This window comes from Helicoverpa armigera, chromosome 9 (assembly GCF_030705265.1).
Source record: "Helicoverpa armigera isolate CAAS_96S chromosome 9, ASM3070526v1, whole genome shotgun sequence".
Classification (NCBI taxonomy): domain Eukaryota; kingdom Metazoa; phylum Arthropoda; class Insecta; order Lepidoptera; family Noctuidae; genus Helicoverpa; species Helicoverpa armigera.
Genome location: NC_087128.1, coordinates 2,008,669 through 2,036,389, shown reverse-complemented (window position 1 = coordinate 2,036,389; position 27,721 = coordinate 2,008,669). Strand labels below are relative to the sequence as shown.

The window sequence follows — 27,721 nt, the reverse complement described above, 5'->3', positions numbered from 1 at the left end:
GAATGGGCCCAAATCGACTTCTTTGATATAGATGTTATTTATGGGACTTGCTTGCTAAAGGGAACGGAATTTGAAACTGTATTTAAAAAATATATAAGTATGTTAAGATTAGAACTATCTCTAGATGGATATGTCCCACCTGTAAAATGTAAAATAGATTGAAAATGGATTACAGTAGTATTACAAAATATTCGTTCATATTTGTTTCATTTCATTTGCAGCTCCTACTGATCGAAGTTTGCATGGTGCAGGTACATAATATAATTCATATAGCCTTACAAGAATTGTGGCTAGACATTTTGTCCTAATTCCTTATCGAAAAGTTGTAAAAGCCACTGAAGCAGTTACGTTGAATGCTATAAATAATGTAAGTAGCAAAGGAATAATCTAATCGGGATTACTTTTAAAAAGATTTTCATTATTTTTCTTTATCTACCTATTGTTTTAGCAGTAACTAAGTCAGAAATCCAGGTTGCTTTCCGAGCATTGCTTAATTTAGTTTTTTTCAAAAACTTAATTATTTACACTCAGATGCTTTAACAGCCCTTAGACGTAATTAAAAGAACTTTGGAAGTACATATTTAAAGAATTCAAAAATTCGAAATTTTACTAGTGCTCTTCAAGTATCAGCAATAAGTGGCCTCATGAGAAACGATCACTTGAAAGATTTTTTTTATTTTGGAGAACGTGGATTCGTAAAAGATTTAGTTTCTCATCATTATCTTGGAATCTCAAGTGAGAAACTACCTATACATCATTGCGACATAAGGTTATGGTTATTCATAAAGTAAATAGTGGTTTTATACGAGTAGTCTTTGTGGTTATTCTATACAGGGAAGTCCGAACGATATAGGGCAAAAAAAAACCTTATTTTCGTAAAAATCATCCTGAGCCTTTTTCCCAGCTATGTTGGGGTCGGCTTTATTATCGTAAAAACAACATGCAAAAGTGATAAGCCCGTGTTGCAACGCGATGACGCTAGTTTTCAATAAATATCGATAAAGTATCCGCTCCACTTTTGAGAAAAGTAATATTCTGGAATAAATAAAATCGCCAGGATTTTTTTATTAATCCGTTGTGCATATAATTTAAGCCCAGGGATTACATTCTGTATAGAAAAAATATATACTCGAGAGCTTTGTTTTAGATTTTATGCAAGGAGTCTATGAGCAGTCTTTAGTTTTCATCAAGAATTTTGTAGACAATAATCAAACTATGATTGTGGTAGATAATATCAATACTTTGTTGCAATTTCGTCAAACAAAAGAACACGATGTACTTAATAGTTACCATCTAACGTTAGACAAACACTTACCTACGTTTATGCCTGTGTGTATAGTAAAATTAAACCTAACAACCTAAGTTAAGGCGCAATTTAAGTTAACATTACTTGGAAGCACTAACTTACCTTGAAACTTAATTCTGTAATCACCGGCATTCAAGACAATGTGTATGGTGTTGCTGTTGCAGGAATAAAACACCTAATTATATGTACCTGATTTAAAAAAAAAAACTATGGTAGGTATACGTAGTGGTAAGTGACTTAAAACCTTCATAGAAATAATGTAAACTTCTTTCTTCTCATTATCTGTTTCTCCTCCCTTCATAAAATAATTAGTGACGATACCACGCTAATCAAAAGGCAAATTATTGTTCTTAATAAACCCCATAGTAATTTTCAGCTGTAATACGGAAAAAACAACGAGAAATAGAACAATGACTACAGAAATAAAATCCGCGAACAAATTAGAGGCGTACCTACCTACTTACGTATATTATTTTTACAATTGTAGTTGGCAACCCATTATGTCAGGCATCACGTAGATGCGCGGGAGTGAGGTCATTGTTTTGGAGCATCTAAATGGCCGTTATCTTAAGGTTATATTTAAATTCCACACGTACGAAATTGTATTCCAAAATATGTACTAGAACTGCTTCTTATGTTGTACCTATTGGTATTCTTGATTTCTTCGGTGCTAAATAACCTTTATAAATGATCGCATATGTTGACAAAATTCCTTAGCCCTTATTTTTACCCGTCTTCATTAGGGAGAAGGGTTTTTTTTGCTAATCGGGGTACTTAACAATTTGTCTAAGTGAAAACTATAGATAAATTCAAGAACTCATCTATAAATTAATCATCTGGCTTTTTAGAATGCCTTTGTTATTTGAATGTTATGAATCAATTCTACTAACAAATCAACGCCCAAAACAAGAATTATAGTGAAGTAGGTACCTACCTGGCTACATCTCTTCACAAGCCCAAAAACCTACAAACAACGATAACGACAAAGTGTAAATCAGGATTAGAGCATTTATCGAGTAGCAAGGAGCGCCAACGGTCTGGGTAACCTTGTTCTGAATTTGTGCGCCCGCGCCAGCCACGCCGCGGATGACGTCACGCCGCGGCGCGGGCGTGGTCGCGGCACTCGCGGTTCTGAAGTACTGCTGTTGACCTCTGACTCTTTAGTGTTATGTAAACTCTTATGTATTATTTTATAATCCTGATGATAGGATTATGCAATTTATTTCCTACTAAAAAATAACAGCTCTCGTCAGCTGTTTGATGTCTCACATACCTATTCGAAATACATAGTGTTTTGTTCATACAAGGCTAAGTCATAGGGAGAATTTAACTTAGGACTGAACTTTTGACTTAGGTAAATTCACAAGTCTGAGTAGATTAGCCAGCTATTTTGCTACATCTGGGGATGCGGGATTTTTCGAAAGTGTGTAAAGCGTGATTCATAATATGGTGGGTAAATACATAGGTATATGATCCAGCAGAGCTAGATGATCATACCTGCTACCATCTATCTAGCTAGACAGCAGAAATTCTCCAAAGTCGAAACAAAATACGCGAAGTTCTTCACGTCTGACGAAACACTGAATTACCTACATCCGTCTAGAACACGCTTTAAAATTGAGCAATGAAAGTAGGCCTATAATTGAGTTGTCAATGTTATAGAAATTGCAAATGTCATTGAAAGAGTGTCACGTAATTAGGCTGCAGGTGGTTTCATAAATTGAGTAGACCGTACGCACCGGTCCGTGCAAACAAAATTAGACATAATTGCGTTGATCTTTAAGTTCAAAATACAATTTCTTTTTTGATTAGTTCAAGGTCATTACGTGACAATAATTATAAAAGAAAGACTTATCTACCAGTGTACTGATTTCGCATTAAAACTTATCGGGGGCGTAGCTCAGGGCCTGCAGTCTCGACATAAGATAGCGATTCGATCGCAAACTGACAGTCGCTAAATATTAACGAAAATATTCGCTTGCCATAACGACAGTAACGATAAACGCAAGTCTCGACAGCCGAGATAGCGGGCAACATCGCTAATTATCATGACATATTCGTGTCGGTACGATAGCGAAAACCGTATTCATAGTGCGGTGAATTTGTATTAAAATGTTGCATGTAAAAAAAATCCTTGTATTATAGGGAGAAATGGTAGACAAGATTTGCACAACCAATTTTGTTTCCTTTGACAATTATAAAGAAAATAGATGAACCTTATCATATTAAAACTTTTTGCATCGAACCGTGTAAGTAAAACATACCGTTTTTTAAGAAAACACATATTAAAGATCTTAATAGTTTGCGTACTTGCAATACAGACATAGAACATAAACAAACTGTCAATGTCAAGTTTGTTTGTGCACTTGAACATTGGTTTGATTTATAATAATAATAAAGGAGAACGGTGTATTCATTACTATTCATGGACGGTGAAGTCATTGAAACAGGCGCAGGCCTGCCGGGTGCCAGCAGCTTGAGCGTCAGGTAAGTACATCTACAACGAGAATTTTTTATTCCTATTCTTGGTACTTACTAAATTGAATACTTTGTATACATCCGAAGTATTCTGTGTTTACATAATGACTACTTTAATGTTTCAGGCGTAAGCGTCTGCGTAGCCCTCGTGTTACACCCGCTCAAATTGATGCACTACTATCAATATTAGAAGCGCGTCCATATTTGCACACGCGGAAATTTACCGGCTTGCAGGGCCGGGAAAATTTCGAAACGGGCTGGAGGGAGGTTGCCGAGGAGCTCAATAATCTCCCTAACGGGTCTAGAAAGACACCAGAGCAGTGGATGACGGTAAGTCTTTTCAAAGATTGAATTGGTTTTAATTATAAGCATGTACATGCCACGTCAGTTTTTTTTTATTATTTACTTGAGTTAATTATTCTAATTGTAGGTTTGGAGAGACTTAAAAAGCCGCGCTTGCAGTAAGGCGGCAAAATTAAAAAAAGAACAAAAACGTACCGGCAACCGAGGCGTCAGCACTGCTCCCCTGACCGAGGCCGAGAGCCGGATAATTTCAATAGTTGGGGCAGATTATTCCTTTGGGACAGACTGCCCGGACGCTATGCCAGAGGAAGATGTAAGTTGTGATTATTGTATTCAATACAATTTAATATTCTCAATCTTTGAATGTTGATAACACTAAAAATACTTTTATTGTTATTTACAGTTATTACAACATGAGATGGAGGCTGGGGTGGTAATCTCTGAGGTTCTCACCTTACCTCATTCTCAGGGTAAGTTTTTAAATTAATAGGTACTCAATTCAAAATATAATTATTTTAATTTTAATGTTACTATTTATTTTATTACAGCTAGAGATTTTGTGGAATTGTTACCGACTGAAACAAGTAAGTTGGAGTTTTTAGTAACTAGTTGGTTACTGCTATAATATATTTTATTATGTGTATACATCTGTACACTAATGTTACCAAAATATTAATTAACAAAATATTTTAGCAATCAATGACAGCAGAGCAACGGCTGGTTCTTCACCACCACCCATCCAAGAACAAGTGCAAGATGCCCCTCAGTCGCCAGTACTACAAATGAGTAAGTTGCAGTTATTTTGCTCACCTATGTTTATTTTCATTGATTTTTATTTAATGTGTTATAATTGATAATTCCAGCAGTACGTGGCAGAAGGACAGAAACTGTTGCATCATCAACACCACCACTGCGACAGAGACCCAGAAGAAAGAGGAGTAAGCTTAAATTTTATTTATAATAAAAACATTAGTTCTGCAGGTGGGTCAGCCAATAATTCCTACAATACCAATAATTTTGGGTATTTTCAGATCTGAATCCTCGCCAAAGTGTTTCTGAGCAATATAGTGCAGCTCGACGAGAATTTCTAGCAGTTGCAGAAGCAAATGCTGCTACAATGAAGGTGTGTTATAGTGTAAATTTCCTCTTAATTATTATACACACTAGCATGCTAGAGAACATTAAGACACATTCAGTAAATCCAACGTTTTTTAGATGCTGGCAACTGCTGCTCAAGCGCAAGCAGATGCTGCCAAGATGCAGGCTGAGGCAGCCAAGGTACAAGCCGAGGCGACGCTGCAATTGGTAAAAGTCGGAAACAAAATAGCTGACGCAATAAATAATTACATAAATAAAAATAATAAATGATATAAAATGTTTTTTATTTGAAACAGTACATAAATGAAAAAAGTATAATAATTATGTGAAACTAGTGTTAATTAGCCTTCTTCTTATGCGCTCTGCAACAGCTCGCCCAGAACCTGCATAACAAAAATAAAATGTATTGGTGTTAGGTATACATACATAGTAAAATAAAAAATCAGTTCATAAGTTACCTGTAACTTCTAACATATCATCATGGAATCTACTATTATCCACCAGCTGCATGGATGTGGTGGACTCTGGTTCCGTAATTTATATGTTATCCGCATATTGTGGAGCACTGCACATGCGTTAATTATTAGGCCAGCCATATAGGGTTCGTACATTAACTGGCGTTGGTGTGATAGACATCTAAACACAGATTTTAGCACACCAAGCATCTTTCTATGATGTTCCTAGCTGAGCAGTGTGCTTCGGTATATTTATATTCCGTGTGCCAGGCTGTTGATGTTTTATGGGAGTCATTAACCACGGTTCCAGAGGATATCCATCATCACCTAAAAGATTAAAAATACAAAGTAATTTCAGAAGTCGAATGGGCAACCTCTTCGAGGCAGATTTATAATGTTCATTTATTTACCAAGCAGCCAAGCACGGCGGTCCCCATTTTCAAAATGTCGCTTCATTGTTGAGCGCACCGGTGAATTTGCCCATATGTGAGCATCATGTCTCGCTCCTGGCCATCGAGCATTAATATTTAAAATAATAAGATCAGGGTCACACACCTGTAATATATTAAATATGTAAGTACATATTTTCAAACAATATTTTTAGATATTATAGAACTGAAGGTCAACTTACAGCTTGCACATTTAATGAATGGCCCTCATGGTGACCACTCACATAAGACTCCTCATTGGTCTTAGGAGCTAAAATTTTTATATGGGTGCAATCAATGGCTCCAATTACCCCTGGGAATGGCTGTGGGGCATTTCTAAATTTCTGTTTTGCCGCATGGCGTTCTCCTTGAGTCATTGGAAATTTAATATATTTTCTTAAAAGTTTTCATTTATTGCCGAAGTTACAGCCCGGATGACTCGGCTAACAGATTTTGGCTCATGCTACAACCCCACTGCAAGCCAACAGGTTGTTGGTAGCACCCACATGCGTAAAATCGGAGTGCCGTCAGTATCTAATAAGAAGAAAATTTAAAAAGTTCAACCTTAGTTATAAGAAAAATATATTATAGAAATATTATTTATGCACGGTAGGTCGCAAAGACACTTACTTGGGACTCCACAGAAAGTCCGTAAGGCCGTCGTCTTTGGAGAGATGGACGCAGTTCACTTAGTAGCCTGTGAAACATTTCCTTTGAAATTCTATACATTTGAAGAAATTGGCCATCCTCCAAATCCAAGGGATTTTCATCGTTTCGCTTGTTTCGTGCTATTTGTCGACCCATAAGCACATCGCGTCTGTGCTCGAGCACAACTAAGTCCCATGCTAAATATTCAGAAGCCATTATTTATTAAATTACTATTTATTTAATATTTTCTGACGTAAAATAAACAAATATAGGAACGATATCGATAGTAGCTATCACTTAGCGGGCTGTCAAAAACTGTCGCAAGGAAATTCTATGACATAACGATAAATCGTTATCTTACCGAAAATATTCGGTAACTTTGCGATGACACTCGATAGTTTTGGCAGTAGAGACTACCAAAAATCGTTACGATCGGATCGTTAGGACTTATCGACCGAATTTTGTCGTTAAGCGATCGCTATCTTTGTCGAGACTGCAGGCCCAGATGGTAGAGCGCTCGCTTAGCATGCGAGAGGTACCGGGATCGATACCCGGCGCCTCCAAGTTTATTTTTCCTGAAACATATTTTTTTGTACTGTGATTTGAATGTTGTTTCTAAGTATTCTCAGTAACGTGCCTATTTTGAGATGAGAAAAATATCTTGAAGGCCGTTGACACAAAAATAAGCCATCACGTTGATGATTGAACAATGCATGCAATTATTACTTAAGAATCATCATTAAACATTATAAAAGCAGGTGCGTAATACACAGATGTGTTATTTGCACTAACAATAATAATTACCTACGTAAGAATACTAAGAAGTTTATGAAGATATATTTTGTAGTAATTCCCTCTTCTAAATACATAATTGACAAAATACCCAGATTCCAGAGTTTTCAGAGACGAGGATGCCCATGAAACTAATTATGGCCTTCTATTTTCAAACGATTGAAACTTCTTTCATTTAAAATAAGAAAAAAAATCTATTTTATCACCACATACATAGATTAAATGATAACAAATAATTTATTCTTCTATTTTATTTTTATTAACACACAGATGACATTCTTAAAAAACAATTTTGTTAATATGTTTTCTTGCATATAAATATTTCCGCATTACGGCCTTATTAAGACGTAATTAGAAAATAATTTGTCGTAAATAATTTGTCGACGCATCCTTGCTATTCTTTCACACATTTCTATTCAATTGCGGAGGCCAAATTCTGCAATTTTTGTACAGTGTCCTTAAAACAATTGTTATTAAATTGTTTTCGTATTCATTTGACTTTTCATATTTAATATTTTATATTATGTATAAAAAATTATCAGAGTTAATATAACTGAGTACATAATACGAATGGGGAACGATATGACATTGAATTACGAGCACCTTAACACGAAAATTGCCGTGGCATAGAACAGAGGATGTTATCTAAATAACGTGTCATTACATGCAATGTACCCGTCTGCTAGTATGTATCTAGTGTGACTGGGTAGCTTAGCATATTCAGGCCCAAGTTCACCAATAAGATAAACGTCAGAGTTCTCAAAACAACTGTTCGCCGTGGATTTTTAAGTATGTAACTGTTTTAATAAAAACGGACGTCATATTTTTTGAGGGTTATTTTTAAATTTCCAGTTTGAGGACGTCCTTATTTTGCTGCATTTTGAAATTGAATTGTTTATTTAAATAAAAAATGCTTCGAATTAATCTGCCTACTCCTTACTGACTTTATTTTTTATTGACTTTTCGACATTGTTGTAAACTGAAGAACCTTGTTTTTTATAACTTTTTTAGGAGCAGTATAATTGATTAATCCATTTAGTAGAATAGTCCATTTTGTAGTTTTTGTTACCTATTTAAACATCCTGCTTTGACCGTGGCCTTGTGTCAAGATTGACAAGCCGATGAGTTTAATGGACTTTTTATACCATTTATTTTCCAAAAAACTAAATATCAACAATGCAACAATGCAACTATGTCTCAGTTTAACTATTGATGTTGTAAACTCTGTTTGTTATAATTTGATTACGATACGAGTTCATTTATAATAATTATTACTTAAAACTTATTCCTTGTGATTTTAATGAACACTATTCGTTTTTAAATAAAAAAAATATTTACCTATATGCGATTAAACATTCAAGTAGGTACTCGTAAGTTTATTCCCTACAAAGTGGGGACAGTAAACCCTCCATGAATCATAACGAACAGTAATTAATCATCTAATTATCTTCAATGAGTGTAATGACGGACAGACGGACTGACCTGCAGAACAACACAAACTTTTACTGTATTCTTTATTATGCGGATATAGCAATGAATACGCTCGTTTAGTTTCTTTGTTAGCCATTAGAAAATATTAATTGAATTACTTCCGTTGCTTTATTGTTTTTGTCCCTAATTTAAAAATATATGTACTACAAATGTACAAATACAAACAAACTACTAATCTAATATACAAATGTAATAATATGGTGCTTTTACAAGCAAAACTAAGTGTAGGTATCTAGCTGTAACTAAGCCTTTGATTTACTTATATTATTTTGGATTTGAGTAAATAGGTGGTTAGGAATGATTGAATCGACAAGCAGTGTGTGTTTACTCATGACGTATAAATAATCCTATATGTAATGAAGTTGTGAATCATTTGTTTTCGATGAACATAATTAGGTTTTAACATATTCCTAGCATATTCCTTAATAATGACGCAATTATTTAAATTAAATTAATTATGGTAACCGACCAGAAAAACGCATAATGGGTATTCCGGCAAACATTATTGTTGACGTAATTTAAATTTAATGTTTGTAAATTCATCAACATCGACATATTAATATATCTGAGTAAGCATACAAATACATAGAATTATGTCACATGACAGACCTTACCCTGGCTTAAGGCAAGCACACCAAATACAGATGCAACACTAGAGCATACCAAGTACATTAAGGCGTGAATCCTTGGTACGTCTCAATATCTGTGTCAAATGTCACACGAAATGTACTGAACGTGCACTTAATGTACCATCTCAATTAGCATTCTATGCGTAACACGTTTCTTAACAGTGCAAAAGCACGTATTTAAAAGTGCCAGAGAATATCTTGTGCAGTTTTCAACTTCATAGATGAATTGTAAAAAATAAATTAACTGTCACGATAACTTTATGACTGTCACTACCTACTGGTATGGTAGTGCACGCAATAGGACAGTCCTTTCGATAGTCAAGCTTACTCCATTAATACCTATAAAAATTCTCCGTTTTCCCCATTGCACAATTAAAACAGGAAACTTAATCGTAGATCATGTGTCACCACTCTTATAAGATATAACTATAATCCTCAGCTCGTTTTAACTTATGGGTGAGATTTTCCAAGAAGCACCAAAAAAATAAAACCGTTTAATGATGCATAATTTCCTTATCTTAAACAGGAAAAAAATATAGTTCATGAGTAATAATTACAAGAATCCTCTCAAAGATATGACGTCAATCAGCCCGTAAGATGGCCTCTCGTAGGCCTCCTGGAACCCAACTTTGTAACAATAGGCTGATTATACCTACCTTCATCTGACGAGCGAAGGCAGTTAATATAATTAATAGTGTCTGTAATCCTTTAGCATAGTGCATCTGAGTCATTGGTATTCAGAAATGATTCGCCACAATGTAAGGTTGAACCTCCTTGTTTGAGTGGCGTAATATCATCGTGTTTGACCTTAGCACTCAGATATTAAACTATAGTCCTCCAGTATGGCGCGATATTGAGGAAGTTATTTCATTGTAGTCGCTAACTTTTATACTTTGTTATTTGTTCGTGAAACATTGTCTTGTATCATCGCTTGCGTACAGTGTGTTTGCTGTACTCGTTATAGGTGCTAAAAGAGTTATCCTTAACCAGAAATCAAGTGTAGGTACATAATAAACATCATTTAATTAAAATTATACAAATCCCCTTTTATCGAAGTTTTTTCGAGCGCAATGCACAATAATGTTAATTAAAGTTTCGTCTTTATTTCTAAACCATACTAAATTTTCATCTGATATCGACATTTTACAATCTTAATTACCCATGTTTAATATTTAGGCAACGTCGAATCATTTCAAGGAATGCAAAAAATTGCAGAATAACACTTTTGAGTTACGTCATTATGCCTAACTACAAATAATTTTAATTTCTAAGAAATTCGCTAAGCTTATTTTGAGTAGCATTAAGTACCGTATGCTTTTCGATATTTTTAACACATCGCAACTAGTTCATTGTTATGAAAACAAATCTAAATACGGCTATTGAGTGACAGAAGTACTCGTTCCGTTACCCGCGGCCATATTGTTTTTCGAATTTGAAGCCCGCGTGTTTGGGCTTTGCGTTCCTAACCATTGAAATGGGAGTCGTGTTACATTTTAATCTCAAATGTCTTTGTTGCGTGTGCTAAGAACTTTAAAGCCAGCGTGACTAATAATCTTAGGTAATTTTGAGAATGATGATAGTGTGAGGTACGCTTCGCTACGCCACCCACAACATGAGAAGAACGACCGCTCGCGCCGAACGCGTTATATTTACGTTAGTGCTATCTCGCTCGCGCGCGCATCTGTCTCGTTTCTTTTAGGTACTCACAGAGTCTTATCAGAGCGTTCTAATTGGACAATCGCGCGACGCTCTCGCCTGAGCGTTAACACTACTTCGGCCCCTGTTATTTTATACTTAAGCTCGTTCTGTATTTACATTTAATGAAGGAGACTCCACTTCTGACTCTCGTCGTGTACGGACGTGTCGCTCTGCGCTCGCCCGTTTACGACTTTTGTCTTTGTTACGCCCGACGTAACGCTCACCGTAGTCGCTCTGCCGACTACAAATATATCAATCTAAAGCTGCTTTTTTCAAAGCGGCGGACGATTATCCTGTTTCTAAAACGTTTGTGTCAAGTAAATTCAGTTGACCCCTTCTGGGTAAAAGCCACAGTTTCGTGGTTCTCGGTTGAAACCAAACGGTGCCAACGAAGCCGAGAGGGTGTTGACCCAATCACACCCGCCGAACCCCTTCAGGGCAAGGCAGTCAATTGGACGGGAGCTCGGATTTCGGCCTTGGGGGATCTCCTAGTCGTGCCTTGCATCTGGTTTGCTTTCACAGCTACACACCTGGTGTCGGTTGGGTATCTCTATACCCTTCGCACTAGACTGGCTAGGGCCCGTTCGCACAATAAGACTGGCGAACGGTTTACAAGCTTAGGGCTCACCAATAGGTACTCACCTCCTGCCTATACCCGGCAGGGGGTTACACATCCCCGGGCCCATCCACCCGGGAGATAGGAGATAGGTTGTTAGGTTTTATAATTAGGCCCCCCACTTTTAGCTCGGTAGCCCTCTTCCCTCACGGGAAAATGACTACCGAAGTTATTAAATTCTTTTTCGAGGTCCTCCTCAAGGACCAAGACATTGTCGCCAAATATGGCGACTTGATCAATAACCTTGATATCAAGGACCCGCGCCTAGCGCGCTATTGTGTTATCACCGATAACGGCTCAACAAAGGAGGCCGGCGCAGCTGTGTCACGCCCCATTGTTGAGCCTATAATCGTCTCTTCGGGGAAAACCGCCGCATTAGCGGAAACGGTAATCCCAATACAATGGTCGATGCCCAGCTGCACTCGACCATTGTACTAATCCCATTGTCTCACAGACAATGGAAATAACTCAGGCGAGTGCACCTGCGTCAAACGTCGACGCCGAATGCATGGACACCTCGTCCTCCCGCTCTGCCTCACCCGTCCCTGAGGATGCTCAACCCTCCGAGCCCTCTGACTCCTCTTCCTCCGACGAAGACTTCACCGTCGTACAGGGAGGTAAGAGGAAAAAGAACAAAAACAACGACAAGGCGCGCAAGACCATCGCCCTTGCCGCATCTCCTCTCCCTAGCCCGCCCGCTGTGTCTACAGCATCCCCCGCCCCGTCACCCTCGACCTCGCAGGTCGCTTCCTCCCAAGGTGCCGCTAAGCCCAAAAGCGCACCAAAAACAAACCTCCGCCGCCTGTATACTTACAGGACAAGGCAAAATGGACCGAAGTGTCAAGCTGTGTGTTGATCGTAAGATCAACTACAGATCGGCCTCCAATACCGGCAACGGTATAAAATCGTCCCTACGTCAGACGACTATAGGGAGATAACTAAAGCGCTAAGAGCGAGGAACATTTCGTTCCACACATACTCCCTCCCTGAGGAAAAACCTCTCCGGGTCGTCATTACCCGTATTCCGAAGGAAATCCCTTCGGATGACATTTTAAGTGACCTTAAGTCACAAAACATCCCTGCGACGCAAGTCCATAGGATGCACCGCGCCCGCAGCGGCCACGCCTTCGACATGGTGCTCGTAGTATGCGAGCCGTGTCCTTCAAAATCCACCCGATTTTTAACATCAAATCGGTGTGTAATTTAACCGGCATCTCAATCGAGAAGCCAAATAGATCTGGCATTGTATCCCAATGCCACCGTTGCCAACTGTGGGGTCACTCACAGCGCAACTGTTTCGCCCAGCCTAGGTGCGTGAAATGCCTAGGCCAACACGGCACCTCCGACTGCCCGCGACCCAAGGACCGCAATCTGTGCACCGAGCCTCCGAGTTGTGTACTCTGCGGCGCCTCAGGTCATCCCGCCAACTACCGCGGCTGCCCAAAGGCCCCAAAACGTCTCCCCAGCTGGCCAAGCGTGCAAACGCCCGCCAGCTAAGGGAAAGCCCATCAGCGAGGCTACCTACCGCTCAACTTCCCGAGCGTCTCAGCCCACAACGGCCCTCCCCATGGAACCCTCTCAACCATCAGAGAGCCTTTCCAACCCCGAGGCCAACTCAGCCCCAGCCAACTCCCGCCCCGGTGAATAAAACCACCGCGGCGCCCGCGAGCTTACCTCGCGTCCCTCCGTCCTTCCCTCCGCGCCCTCCGCGCCCTCCGCGGCTCCTATAGCCGCCAAGCCCGCGCAAGCGCAAGCGATCGCGCCCTCTTCTAGCCCAGTATCAGCGCTCAGTTCTATGAACGTTATACTGAGCACGTTCAGTGTATTCACGAGCGACAGAGCTCAACAACTTTCGAGGGAGATAGTCGCCAGCAATGGCGACCTTATCAAACTCTACTCCGTAATGCAGGAGTATTCAGACGTCGCCCAGGCAGTTCAAAACCTGCCTCACTTTAGGAAATAGAAATGGATAATACATCCAAAATTAAACCCCATTCCCTTAGGCTTGGCTATTATAATGCCAACGGTATTCTCGGCCAACGCGACGAGATTTCCGCCTTCCTACAATCCCATAAGATAGACATTCTTCTCGTACAAGAGACCTTCCTAAAGCCGCGTACGCGGCCCTAATATAGCTAACTATAAGTTAATTAGAAATGACAGGATCACACGCCACAAAGGCGGCACGCTTATCTATTATAAAAGATCGCTACATTGTGTAGAGATCACCCCCGACTTAAGCTGCATTGAAGCCTCGATCTGTCGACTAGCCATGTCCCAGCACCAGTCGATCACTCTCGTATCGGCCTACTGCCCTCCCACGTCCTCATCCTTTCAGTCCTACGACCCGATCCTTTCACGAACGATCTCAGAGCCTTACTAGGCCTGAGCGACTCTGTAATAATAGCAGGCGATCTAAACGCCAAACATCCCGCCTGGAATAGCAACACTACTCCAAGAGGCAGGTTGCTATTCAATCAGTGTGAATCCTCAACTTCGATGTCATCGCTCCGATGCATCCCACTCACTTCCTAATATAGTCGACCACCTTCCCGACGTTCTCGATGCGCTCCTCAAGAACGTAAACTTACGTTTACATTCGATCGAGGTACTACACGAGCTCACCTCCGACCACAGACCGGTTCTTGTGGAACTAGCCTCGCGCTCAGGCCCACTCGACCCGGATCGCCCTCCTCCCACCCAGATTGTCACGGACTGGAGAATGCTAAGCGAAAGCTTAAAATCCTCCTCCGCCCAGTTAGAATCAATTCCCGATGAAATCAACTCAGTCGCTGACATGACGGGCGCGATCGGCTCGTTCACCGAGCACGTACAATCCACCGTGGACAAGTGTTCACGTAGAGTTGAAGCGACGAGCTTTCATCGCTTCAAGCTCCCGGATGACGTGCGTGCTCTGGTGACCGAGAAGAACGCGGCTGTCCGTGCCTACAGTACTTTTCCCTGCGACGCTAACAAGTCTCACATGCGTAACTTACAGCGTGCTGTAAAGGAACGCCTTGCTGAGATGCGTGAAACGCGCTGGGACAAGACGCTGAGCGAACTCGAGCCGACTCATCAAGCCTTCTGGCAGCTTCAAAGGAAACTCAAATCCGATGAAGTAGCTTCCACCCCGCCGATCAAACGCCCCGACAATTCCCTCGCCTTCGAGGACGATGAAAGCGGAATGTCTGGCCGACAGCCTCGAGGCTCAATGCTCGCCTAGTACCCAACCGGTCGACCCGGCTCACCTACTAAAGGTCGAAGCCGAGGTCGCGCGATCCTCCCTACCACCGCAAGAAGACCCCGACGATCCCTTGCCTCCCGTCACTCCAGACGAAGTGGCAGAGATCATCAAACGTCTCAAACCCCGTAAAGCTCCGGGCCCAGATAGAATAACCAATAAAGTGTTCAAAATCCTACCCGCTTCCCTCGTAATGCTCATGACCGCGATCTTCAATTGCGCCATGACCCATAACCTGTTCCCACAGGCATGGAAAGAGGCAACCGTAATCGGTATTCCCAAACCCGGTAAACCAAAATCAGACCCGTCCAGCTATCGCCCTATCAGTTTACTCAATGTGTTCGGCAAGATCTACGAGATAATTATCTATAAGCGTCTCAAAGATTACGTCGAAGCAAAGAGTCTTATTCCATTAGAACAGTTTGGTTTTCGAACCCATCACTCTTGTGTCCAACAAGTCCACCGCATCGTGGAAGGTGTGAGCCACGGATTCCAACGTGGCCAACTCACCGGCACGATTCTCTTCGATATAGCAAAGGCATTCGACAAAGTCTGGCACAAAGGCTTGATTTACAAGCTTTACCAACTCGGTGTGCCAGACCGTCTCGTCGTCATCTTACGAGACTTTTTGTCGAATCGCACCTTTCGCTATCGCATAGACGGCACTCTTTCTTCGGCCCACCCTATAAAAGCTGGTGTCCCACAAGGCTCGGTACTCTCCCCCATCCTCTTCACGCTATACACTAGCGATATTCCTAAGAACAAGCATGTTCAATTAGCCCTATTCGCCGACGACACGGCAATCTACTGCTCAGGCCGCAGCCCAGCCGCCATAGTGAGACATCTCCAAGCCTATTGCAACACCCTAGGTGTCTGGACTAGGCTATGGAGAATCGAACTCCACCCCGACAAAAGCCAGGCCATACTCTTTTCGAGCCCTCGCCGTAGGCTTCCTCCCGCGCCCCCGTCAGTCACCATGTTTGGTAGGCCGATTCCTTGGAAGGAGCATGCCAAATACCTAGGTGTAATCTTAGACCAGCGCCTCTCATTCGCCGAGCACATACGTAAGGTGCGCTCTAGAGCAGCCTTTGTGTACGGCAGATTGCACTTCTTGCTCAATTCAAAGAGCAAATTATCTCTTAAATCCAAGCTACGCCTCTACGGATCGTGCATACGCCCCGTCATGACGTATGCTTGCCCTGTGTTCGCACAGGCAAGCCATCGCCGCCTTCACAGAATGCAGGCCCTTCAAAACCGTGCTTTACGGAAAATCACAGGAGCTCCCTATTATGTTCGAAATGAGATTCTTCATCTCGACTTAAAAATCCCTACCATCCGCCAGTATATGAAGCGTGCCGCCATACGGTACTTCGAACGCGCTGAGAAACACGATAACTCACTTATCGTGTCAGCCAGTAATTACACTCCCTCCCGCATCAGTAGGATTCGCCGCCCTAGGCATGCCCTTCTAGAACCTGACGATGAGATAACTGTCCTCCAAGAGAGTAGTAAACTCACTAGCACCCTATACAAACACAAACCGCGTTCGTACAAACCTCGCCGCCGAGGTCCGCCGCGACGTCCCGTTCTCTGTCCTCCCGACCCTTGCTCATCGAGCCAGCCCGCGAGCTGAGCCAGTAGCTTTAAATTCCCCATTTAATAATAATGATCATATGATCCAGCCTGTCCCCTTGCTGCCTCCCCAGCGACGCCCTAAGCCGAGGTCCGACCCCACAGGGGGTACCCTTAGCGCAGTCGCTTAGTTTATAAGTTGTTTACGCCCCTGGCTGGAGGCCTTAAATTCTAGGCATCCACAGGGAAAAGTCCGGTTAAGCAGTACACGGCCTCCTAGGCTGAACTGCGAGATGCCATACCAAAAAAAAAAAAAAATACATTTAATGAATATACGATACTATACTTTATACTTTACACCATCATCGCTGTTTCATTTGAACACTACCTGCATTGCTGCTACATTTTGGTGACCCCGAGAGAAAAATGATGGAACACAAGCAAGAAGTCAGTGAGCCTACAGACCTCGCTGTCGTCTCCGTGCAGTCGCGTCTCCTTCCCTTCTGGCGTGAATATCCTCGCATGTGGTTCATTCAATTTGAAGCCGTCGTCGAGCCGCAGAAGACCAGTGACGAAAACAAATATCGTTACGTCCTGGGCCAACTACAACCGACCGACCTTCAACATGTCACAGACATTGTGATCAAGCCGCCAGAAACTAAGAAGTACGAGGCCATCAAACAACGCCTTCTCTCCGTGTACGAGCAGTCCGAGGTGAAAAACTTCAAGAACCTCATCAGCGGATTGGAGCTTGGCAACCAAAAACCGTCTCAGTTGCTACGACGTATGCGCGAACTCGGCGGCAACATGATCACCGAAGATGGCATCAAGATTGAGTGGATGAACCACCTTCCGGCTCAAATTCGAGTTGTGCTGTCTGTGAACACAGATTCATCACTCGATATGCTCGCGGCAATGGCAGACAAAATGATGGAGTATTCTGAGTCGGCAAACATCGCAGCTGTCTCTTCGTCACAAACAGATTCTGCGGCAGTCAACCAACATATCATGTCCGCGCAGATACAAGTGCTCTCTAAACAACTAGAGAATCTGACACTCGAAATCTCCGAACTTCGTAGCCGTGGAAGACCAAACCATCGTCGTCATCAGCGTTCCCGCTCAAGGTCAAAGTCGACTGCAAGGCATCAACACGATCCCAATCGAGTATGCTATTACCACTACCGATTTGGAGATCAGGCGAGGCGCTGCGTGTCACCGTGCGCTAGGCGAAATCAAAAGAAGTCGGAAAACTAGAAGAGGCACCGACCGTGGCGGACGTCGGTGTAACTACGGCAAGTAACCGCCTATGTGTCTTCGATCGCAACACGAATCACCGTTTCCTCGTTGACACCGGTGCGGATATCTCTGTCCTTGCCGCCACCCCGATACATAAGAAGAAATGTTCGCCAACTTCATACAAACTATACGCCGCGAACAGTTCACCAATCAATACCTACGGCGAGAAAGAACTACAAATCGATCTAGGCCTCAGAAGACGATTTCGCTGGTCATTTGTAGTCGCAGACGTCAAAACATCCATACTCGGAGCTGACTTCCTTCGCCACTTCAAACTCCTCGTCGACTTGCATCAAAAGAAGCTAATCGACAAGGTGACACAACTCTCGATAAACGCCGTAGAAATCTCGTCGATGCAACAAGCCGTTTACGTACTTAGCAACAAGCAGACATATCAAGACATACTCAAGCAGTATCCAGATCTACTGCGACCTATGTCCTTGAAAACGCCCGCTAAACACAACGTCGTGCATCACATCGAGACTACGGGACAACCTGTCTTCGCCCGTGCTCGCCCCCTACCGCCCGACAAATACAAAGCGGCTAAGGAAGAATTCGAACGCATGATGGAAATGGGCATATGTCAACCTTCTAAGAGCCCGTGGGCCAGCCCACTCCATGTGGTTAAGAAGAAAGATGGAAATCTACGAGTGTGCGGCGACTACAGACGTCTAAATTCAGTTACGCTACCCGATAAATACCCGATTCCGCGCATACAAGACTTCACCTATCAACTACACAATAAGAAGATCTTTTCAAAACTCGACATGAAAATGGCCTACTACAAAATACCTCTTAACAAAGAAGACGCACAGAAAACGGCAATCAACACACCCTTCGGGTTGTTTGAATTCACCTGCATGCCGTTTGGCCTACGTAACGCAAGTCAAACCTTCCAACGATTCATGCACGAGGTACTGCGCGGCATCGAAGGCTGTTTCTCATACATCGACGATATCTTGTTGTACTCAAATAACGAACAAGAACACAAGGAATTACTGCATCGAGTTCTTGACCGCCTGAACCAATACGGCGTATCACTCAACGTAAACAAATGTGAATTTGCACAGACGAAAATCAACTTTCTCGGCTATGAAGTAACAGCGGACGGCATAAAACCAACTGAAGAACGGATAAAAGTCATATCCAGTTATCCTCAACCGAAAACAATCATCGAGCTTCGTCGTTTTCTGGGCATGCTAAACTTCTATCGAGATTGTTTACCAAATCAAGCCGACATGCAGAGTGAACTCAACAAATATCTGCACAATGGGAAAAAGAATGACAAAACGCCTATCACGTGGACGCCGGCCGCCGAACAAGCATTTCAAAAATGCCGCCAAAGCATATTGGAATGTGCAACACTATCGCACCCTATCGCCGGCACCCCACTCTGCATCATGACGGACGCTTCTGACCACGGCATCGGAGCGGTGTTACAACAACGTGACAACGCAGCCTGGAAACCGCTAGCATTCTTTTCCAAATCATTGAGTGCTACGCAATCACGATACAGCACGTATGATCGCGAACTACTAGCGATCTACGCGGCTGTGAAACATTTTCGAAGACTCATCGAAGGCTGTGACGTCACCGTCTACACTGATCACAAACCGCTGTCCTACGCGCTCTCAAGGCCGCAAAGTAGCAGCGACACTCAGCGACGTGAACGACAACTCCACTTTATCAGTCAATTCGTCAAGAACATCATGTACGTAAAGGGAGAAGATAACTCAGTCGCTGACGCCTTGTCTCGTATTGACGAAATACAATGCCCGTCAAACATCGACTACGACAAGTTAGCACGTGATCAAGAACAAGACGACGAACTGAAACAATTGAAGCTGCAGCCGAACTTAAAATTCGTCTCAGTTACTTTGCCTGGCACGCAACGACCAATCACGTGCGAGATGTCAACGTCCACGCTTCGCCCATACTTACCACCGGCACATCGTTTTGCTGCATTCAAAGCGCAACATGATCTCTGCCACTCTGGTATCAAGGCGACTAGGAAGCAAGTGACATCTAAGTTCTTCTGGTCATCCATGAACAAAGACGTAACAACGTGGACAAGAAACTGCGTCGGCTGTCAGCGAGCAAAAGTACATCGTCACGTCGTCACGCCGCTAGGAAGTTTCCCGCCATCTCAACGCTTCGAACACATACATATCGATATAGTCGGCCCACTTCGACTATCTTACGACTATCGATATTGTGTTACTATCATGGACAGATTCACAAAGTGGCCAGAAGCTGTACCAGTGCGCGAGATAACAGCTGAGATCGTCGCAAAAGCGCTATATGAAAACTGGATTGCTAGATTCGGCTGCCCACTACGTATATCAACCGATCAAGGCAGGCAGTTTGAATCGTCGTTGTTCAGCGCGCTAATGAAGAAACTCGGCATTACACGCATACGTACAACTGCATACCATCCGCAGTCAAATGGTCAAATAGAGCGCTGGCATCGTACGTTAAAAGCTGCGTTAATGGCTAGAGGCGCAACTACCAACTGGAGTGACGAACTTCCCACCGTACTACTTGGCCTCCGAACAGCCCTGCGTGAAGACAACAACTTAAGTCCCGCGCTAATGACCTACGGTTCTACGCTACGTGTGCCATCGGATTTCTTCGCGCCGACTACTACAACTAACATGTCGGACGAAGATTACGTACGCTGCCTCACACAAACGATGACGTCACTCTCACCGTCGTGCACTACCGCGAGAACAACAGCCAGTCCCTTCATACATAAGGACCTCGGTACGTGCACACACGTCTTTGTGAGGAACGACACCGTGCGAGCGCCGCTGACTCCACCTTACGATGGACCGTATCCTGTGCTACAGCGACACGAAAAATTCTTCAAGATACAGCTACCGAATCGAGAAACAGTTGTATCGCTGGATAGACTAAAACCGGCATACATCTGCAATGAAGAGCCAAACACTACGTGTCCTACGAACACAGCAAGTACAACGAGCATCGTGGATCCTGTACCTTCACAGCAACCCTACGTCACCAGGACCGGCAGAGTCTGCAAGCCAAACGTACGCTTCGCTAAGGGGGGGGTACTGTGAGGTACGCTTCGCTACGCCACCCACAACATGAGAAGAACGACCGCTCGCGCCGAACGCGTTATATTTACGTTAGTGCTATCTCGCTCGCGCGCGCATCTGTCTCGTTTCTTTTAGGTACTCACAGAGTCTTATCAGAGCGTTCTAATTGGACAATCGCGCGACGCTCTCGCCTGAGCGTTAACACTACTTCGGCCCCTGTTATTTTATACTTAAGCTCGTTCTGTATTTACATTTAATGAATATACGATACTATACTTTATACTTTACACCATCATCGCTGTTTCATTTGAACACTACCTGCATTGCTGCTACAATAGGAATGTACCCAAGAAGGTAGGTACCTAAATATTTTTTAATTACAAAGAAACAATTACCTACCTATTCGTAGTCACAACACAGAGCAGGTATTGTAAAGTGCCCCGAGTTCCCTTTGGTAAACAAATTGCATAGTAATAACGTATCTATGATGCTAATGGCACCTAATAAACAGTTGAACTTGGACTAATCTTCCATCTTCCTGCCTAGTTCTGCTAGGTGAATGTCAATCCTGAGCTTCGAAGAACTGAAACTTCCCGTTTCGTACGTGTTCCTTCCTCCTTGCTCATACAATTCAATATCATTATCTATGCCGTGGTCAGAGTGTCGACCTAGAAGCACCAAGCCATTCATTGTAGCAGCAGACAAAGTCAGGAGAATTCTTAAAAACTATTTCAAAGAATTTATAAATTATGTCTTCCTACAATCCGATGATGTAACCCTAACCATGTCAAGTGGCCTATTACGCAAATGCGCATACACATAAAAACGTAAAACAATGACACTTGGTTCCATGGCGGATTACTTTGAGTAAGGTCACAGTGTGACAGACTCACCGTTCGTCGGTTCTTCCCCATTGATCATCAGGATGTTTAGTTGATGTTACACCTTAAATAAATATACAAGGTATCCGTTCACATGGGAACTAGCCTGCATTGTATTAATGAATGGGTCATTGATTTAGTTAGTTAGTAGGTACATCATCATCAGCCCAACATTTTACACAACATTTTACACAGGCCAACTTTCAGCGGATATACTTCATGTTCTCCTTGTAGATTGTCCGAAGACTGTTTCTAATATAAAAACTCACAATTGCCAATTTGTACCTGTTGTTTTAAATATGTCATAACTGCATTTGTTTGCGAATATAAATACATATTAATTTCCAAGCCATGCTATGTAGAATTCTCCATTTTGAATGATTAAGAGTTATGCTGAAACCTTCGCACGAGTAGTGACGAACGGAGCGTTAACAATCTTAGCAAAAAAATATACAATAGAGTTTTAATTCAAATGCTTCATGCTAACTACAATGGGGTATCTATTAATTTATTCTGCTGTACCTGATGTCATGTTGGATATTGTCTGGAGTTTGTAATAGATTTGTGCGGATAAAAACTACAATGGTAATGATTAGTTCCACTATTTCAGTGAATAATGTTTAGGATGGCGGGCTACAGATATTTCAGTCCTAAAGAGAACATTAAATAAGTGAATCAGATCATGTGGATATCCAGGGAGGGGTCTCCAATTCTCGTCATTAGTTCACTTGCGGCTGACACCCGTGGGTGGTGTTCAATTGCATGGCCGCGATTCAGCCGTGATATGCATGGCTTATATCTGTTACTGGTGACACAGTTCTGTGTATTTCAAAAACACGAAGTTTTACTAAAGATCATCCTCCGAGCCTTTTCCGAATCATGTTGAGGTCGGCTTCCAGCCTAACCGGATTCAGCTGAGTACCAGTGCTTTACAAGAAGCGACTGCCTATCTGACCTCCAGTTACCCGGGCAACCCGATACCCCTTGGTTAGACTGGTGTCAGACTTACTGGCTTCTGACTACCCGTAACGACTGCCAAGGATGTTCAATGACAGCCGGGACCTACAGTTTAACGTGCCATCCGAAACACAGTGCATGGTGTCTAAGATATACTTAGAAAGTACATACAAACTTAGAAAAGTTGCATTGGTACTTGCCTGACCTGGGATCGAACCCGAAAGTTTTACTAAAGAACATTTGAATAATTTTTACGTCACGTATTCACGTCAAAGTGTGACCCATAACAAAAAGTCTCCCAAGCTCATCTCCGCTTTCCCCAAGGGACAACTAACGCACTAATGAAGATAGCATGACAATAATGTCCTGTGTCCATTACTGCACTTATTGTGTTAACTGAGCCGTGGGCGGCGACAGCAGATGAACTTAACTTATTAACACCACTTGATTGGTATTGTGCAGAAGGTATACTTATATTACTTAGTTAGTATTCCCGGTTTCGCCAAACCTTTTCGTGGCTTCGAACATTGCGCGAGTTGCTGGGTTGAGAGTATTGGGTGGGGACGGGTATGCATGGGCCACATGGGAGTTCTTTCAGTGCTCGGAATGTACAAGCCACCATTGAGTTTGGTGAGAATCTACCCTAGAATAGGAATAACTATGAGATTGCTAGATTGTATTCGGGAGCGCTGAAAATGTTAATCGGGGCGTCCAGTGTGCGTTATTTGGTGATGCATAGGCTGTTGTAGTTTCTCTATTTGTGATCGGTTCACAGTCAATCTAGAATGTTTTTATTAGATACTAAAATGTTAGGTTAGTAATTGGGGACCTGTTTTCTTTTGCTTATTTTTCGCAGTTTTACTGCATTTCCACTGCATATGATACGAAGTGTACCCAAGTTCCATAGTAATTTAATTTGATATGTCGCAAAGTTGGCGCCAGTCTGCTCTCAATAGGTTTATACAGATTTAAAAGGGAATTACTAATACCTAGTGTGTGAGAGATAAGTAAGATTTATCACTAGCTATAAACTGAGGTAATCCTTCTCATTTACCTGATGGATTTAGGTATTGTGGTATTGACATTTATGCGGTGTCTTTTGTTTTTGTATGTGTATCTGATGAGTCTATTGTGTTTCAATTACAATATTTTGTAGCTGAATAAATTAATTCTTATTGAGTCCAAACAATTGGGTTGACCGCGACCTTTGTAGGTCTAGTTTTAGGATAAACCAGCTACTGACTCAGATCTTGAATATGTTTTACGTGTACAAACAAAGTAACGCCATGATGACGTTTGAACTTCTGACGCATCTGAGAATCCACACGGGTTGATCACCTCATCGCCTGAGTAAAACTCGGGAAAAATTATGACACAAACAAAAACAAATGAGAAAGGAAGAAAAAATATCCATTTGTAAGTAGTTAGTTATGAGAATGTAGGGGATATTCTTCAAATAATATGCTCCATTAATTTCAATTTGAGCATTCAATTTATTGAAACCTGTTACGGTGAGATTTGGTCGCCAAACTGGAAATGTTACTTTTACAGTGTTACCAACCACCCAACTCAGGTATACTTGTTTCGCAATTAGATAATTATGAGCAGGTCATTTGTGCACTTCAAATGATGCTTTATTTTGGAGAAATTGTATCAACTTACCAGAATTTAGACATGTCTGTTTTCTGTTGTTCCTATAGCTGGATCTCTTTTGTTACAGAGCACTGGTATATTCTGCACATTCTTCCTCGCCCAAGCCATAAAGGAGAGACGTCGAGCTTCCATCAGGAATTCAACGAATATCAGAGATTCCACCTTCGCAAATCCAGACGATTCACTATTAGCGGCACCTACGGCCCCAGCAGCGACCTTGCCTAAGTATTAATAGGATAAGAAAAGATTTACCTGCAGACGAGATGAATAGGCGATTTTTGACGTTAAATGAGGCGAAGTAATTTGCTGAGGCAGCCAGTCATAAACTTCTCTGTTGGACCTTATTTTGAACGCCTCGATGCAGAAGCAATGCATAAACTATAACGACTGGGTGATAAGTTCATAGACTAGACTTGGAATTGGCCCTTCTTGGCATTATTTGCACTTTTTTTTATTACTTCGTCTTTTCTGACGTCGAGGATCCCTGATAGAGTTGTCAATTATACCTGCCTGCTATTTTTGAGACAAGGACTTATCATTGAGTCCAGTATTTCGGGCATTATATTAATAAAAAAAGTCCAGTAAATTATTTTTAGGCGTGTTTATCCCATTCCCCGTTTATTTTGTGTATTAATGTTAAGGAAAGTTATTGCAAACCGAATGCAGCTATTTTATACTTATACCAGTCCTCCTGCCATTTGGTTTTATATGAAAATATTTTTAATTAACTACTTTTATGTTGATATAAGTAGTGATTTCTGTGCACCTAGTTCATTTAAGGACAGTTTATAAGTTTATCGAACCTGTTCTTGCCACAAAGTATTAATTAAAAAATATGTTTATTGATATAAAACAGGGAATTACCGTCCGTCATATTTATTATCAATCACCAGTAATATATCGTTTAAAATAATGAATATGTCCAGTAGTTTAGGTTGGTCGGCCATTTATATAAATATCAATGTCAATTTCTAGCTAAATAAAACTGCACTTCACAATAATATCTATATTGTTTTATGGGGTTTTTGTATATCAATGGTTAACTGCTAATTAAAATGCTATAAAATTCTGACACGTTCAATGAAGGGTGAACAAAATCATGTTAGAAAGGAACAATGCAAGCATTTAGTTGTCACTTCAATTTAGTTTTTCACTTTTCTGTACTTATGTCACTTTTCTGTTTTATACTTATTTGCTTTTTGTATGTATAGGTAAGGTACCTTCGAAAACTAAACCAGATGTGTCACGTTTTTCCTGTTTTTAATGTGTAAATGAAAAACAACAATGTTTTCGCCAGCAACTTGCAAATGAATGACGAATAGGATGTTCGTAATGTTGTCACAACTAACTAGTGTTGACTTAAATGATATTAATTAACTTATCTATGAGTCGCTTGTTATGGGAATCATTATCATAATCTTTGAGTAAACACTACGTTTACTATAGAGCCTACCTATTTGTTTCTAGAAGGATCTCGAAATTGAGGGAGAATTGAACCCATTCGAATTCTTGCCAAAAGTGTACCGACCTCCATGGTATACAATGTTATATAAAAAAATATATAACCTCTTAGGAATTGGGTCAAAATTTTGCTCTAAGCTTGGAATTATCGTTATTAGTTGGTTTCGAATATTTTGGCTCGAATTTTTGTTTGCATTTACAGCTGATGTTACGGAAAAATGTCGAGTAATAAAGCATAAGGATAAATCGTCTGTGTGTTTTCCTCAAGGCTCGATGTATGGACATTTTGCAATCAAAGTTCCAAGTTATTGGAATCATTTCGAAATTTTAATTTTGCATTTTGAGATACGAAGTTGTATTAAGTAATTATTGAAGAAGTGTGTTTTGTCGTGAGCATTTTTTTACAAGAAACAGAAATAATTCGTTTTACATATTATGTGGTGTGATCAAAATGCTTAGTTCTATATTGATTGATTACAATGGTCTATGGTAATGCCTTTTATTTGTATTAGAGTTTACCTATAGGTTTAGCTATTTATAAATTAGATAGAAATTAGTTTTAGAGGTTGCGTGGGTTGTGTGCACTAAATAAATGTGATTTATTTTTACCCAATACAGACGAATTTTATATACCTACCTAAATAGATAAGATATTTAATTGATTTTTGTACGTTTTACTATACCAATAAATGATACAGTATTAATTTTAAGTTGTTTTATTTGACTGCCTTGACTAACCTTAAAAAAATCTTAGGCCTCGTCTAGTTTCCACGAAAATTTTATTTATTTGCAAAACGTGTTTCTAAGGGTCCAAAATGCTAAGTAAAAAAAGTCATGTTTTTTTTCGTATTTACCTCTGTTTTTTTAGTTAATCTCATATTAAGAAAATAAGAATATAATGAGTACCTAGCATCGTATTATCAAACGCAAGTTCAAAAAAAATAACATGGCGTCTTTAATTCTCAACGCAACTTCACCGAAAGGGCGCGTAAACGCATTGGAAAGTGTTCGCCAGTTCTTTAGAAACTTTCTCCCTTCGCTTGTTTATGGTCAGGGCACGGAGACTCCACTTTTTGCTAAGTCCAATGGCGAATCGAAAGCGAAATAACTACATGTCTGTCTAGGTACCCGATTGGTATTCGAAAAGTAGCCTGTCGGTCTGCCGACGAAATAGCGAAAATGAATTTACTTACCGACTTAAGTACTGCTTTTTGCAATGAAACGAGTTTACATAATCGTTCTGCCTACCTAAGTGATATTTATTCCCGCTAAAAGTTTTAACATAATTAAACTAATAAGGTAAGGTATTCAAAGTGAGACTCAATGCTCGAATTGGTATAAATTACCACCTGCATTTTTTGTTAAAATTACCTATACCTTTTTTAAATACTTTGGGTACTTACCTTTTAAAGTGGTACCTACCTATTGGTTGGTAAGTAGTCTATAAATATTTCGCAGCTTCTAATTAAAACATATTAAGTAAATAATTAAAAATAGGACCGAAAGTAATCGAAATACATACCTAGATTAAGCAAAGCGCATTTAGGTACCTAGGTACCAACCTAATATTAGTAGGAAAGAGAGGATTTTAATTGTTATTTAATTACGAAATAGGTAAGCAACACAGGAGGTAGGACTGTACCTACTGTCTACCTACAT

General features: G+C 41.1%; 2 protein-coding genes and 1 long non-coding RNA gene across 3 annotated transcripts in view; 2 read left to right on the top strand and 1 right to left on the bottom strand.

Moving 5' to 3' along the window:
- LOC110372734 (23 kDa integral membrane protein) overlaps positions 1-26,767 on the top strand; it is a 34,952-nt gene extending 8,185 nt beyond the window's left edge. Inside the window, exon 5 of the mRNA XM_021329689.3 lies at positions 24,669-26,767. Coding sequence (XP_021185364.2) covers positions 24,669-24,833 — 165 coding nt within the window. The 3' untranslated portion in view covers positions 24,834-26,767. The remainder of the gene's footprint in view (positions 1-24,668) is intronic.
- On the top strand, positions 3,219-5,462 carry LOC135117318 (uncharacterized). Its single transcript, XM_064036321.1, has 9 exons — positions 3,219-3,793; positions 3,910-4,114; positions 4,215-4,400; positions 4,491-4,557; positions 4,636-4,671; positions 4,781-4,873; positions 4,951-5,025; positions 5,119-5,210; positions 5,303-5,462. Exons 1-9 carry the CDS (start codon positions 3,732-3,734, stop codon positions 5,453-5,455), a joined length of 969 nt encoding a protein of 322 aa, XP_063892391.1. The 5' UTR covers positions 3,219-3,731; the 3' UTR covers positions 5,456-5,462.
- On the bottom strand, positions 5,911-7,220 carry LOC135117303 (uncharacterized). The gene is made up of 4 exons (XR_010276782.1): positions 6,699-7,220; positions 6,272-6,602; positions 6,051-6,195; positions 5,911-5,967 (listed from the first exon to the last, which is right to left on the bottom strand). It is a non-coding gene; the product is annotated as an uncharacterized LOC135117303 (long non-coding RNA).
- Positions 26,768-27,721: the final 954 nt, after the last annotated feature.

Bases quoted from the DNA above. Each gene is read 5' to 3' on its own strand.
- LOC135117318 (XM_064036321.1), top strand. From the start codon at position 3,732: ATGGACGGTGAAGTCATTGAAACAGGCGCAGGCCTGCCGGGTGCCAGC. The intron at 4,558-4,635 runs GTAAGTTTTTAA...ATTTTATTACAG, and splicing joins CACCTTACCTCATTCTCAGG to CTAGAGATTTTGTGGAATTG. The intron at 5,211-5,302 runs GTGTGTTATAGT...AACGTTTTTTAG, and splicing joins CAAATGCTGCTACAATGAAG to ATGCTGGCAACTGCTGCTCA.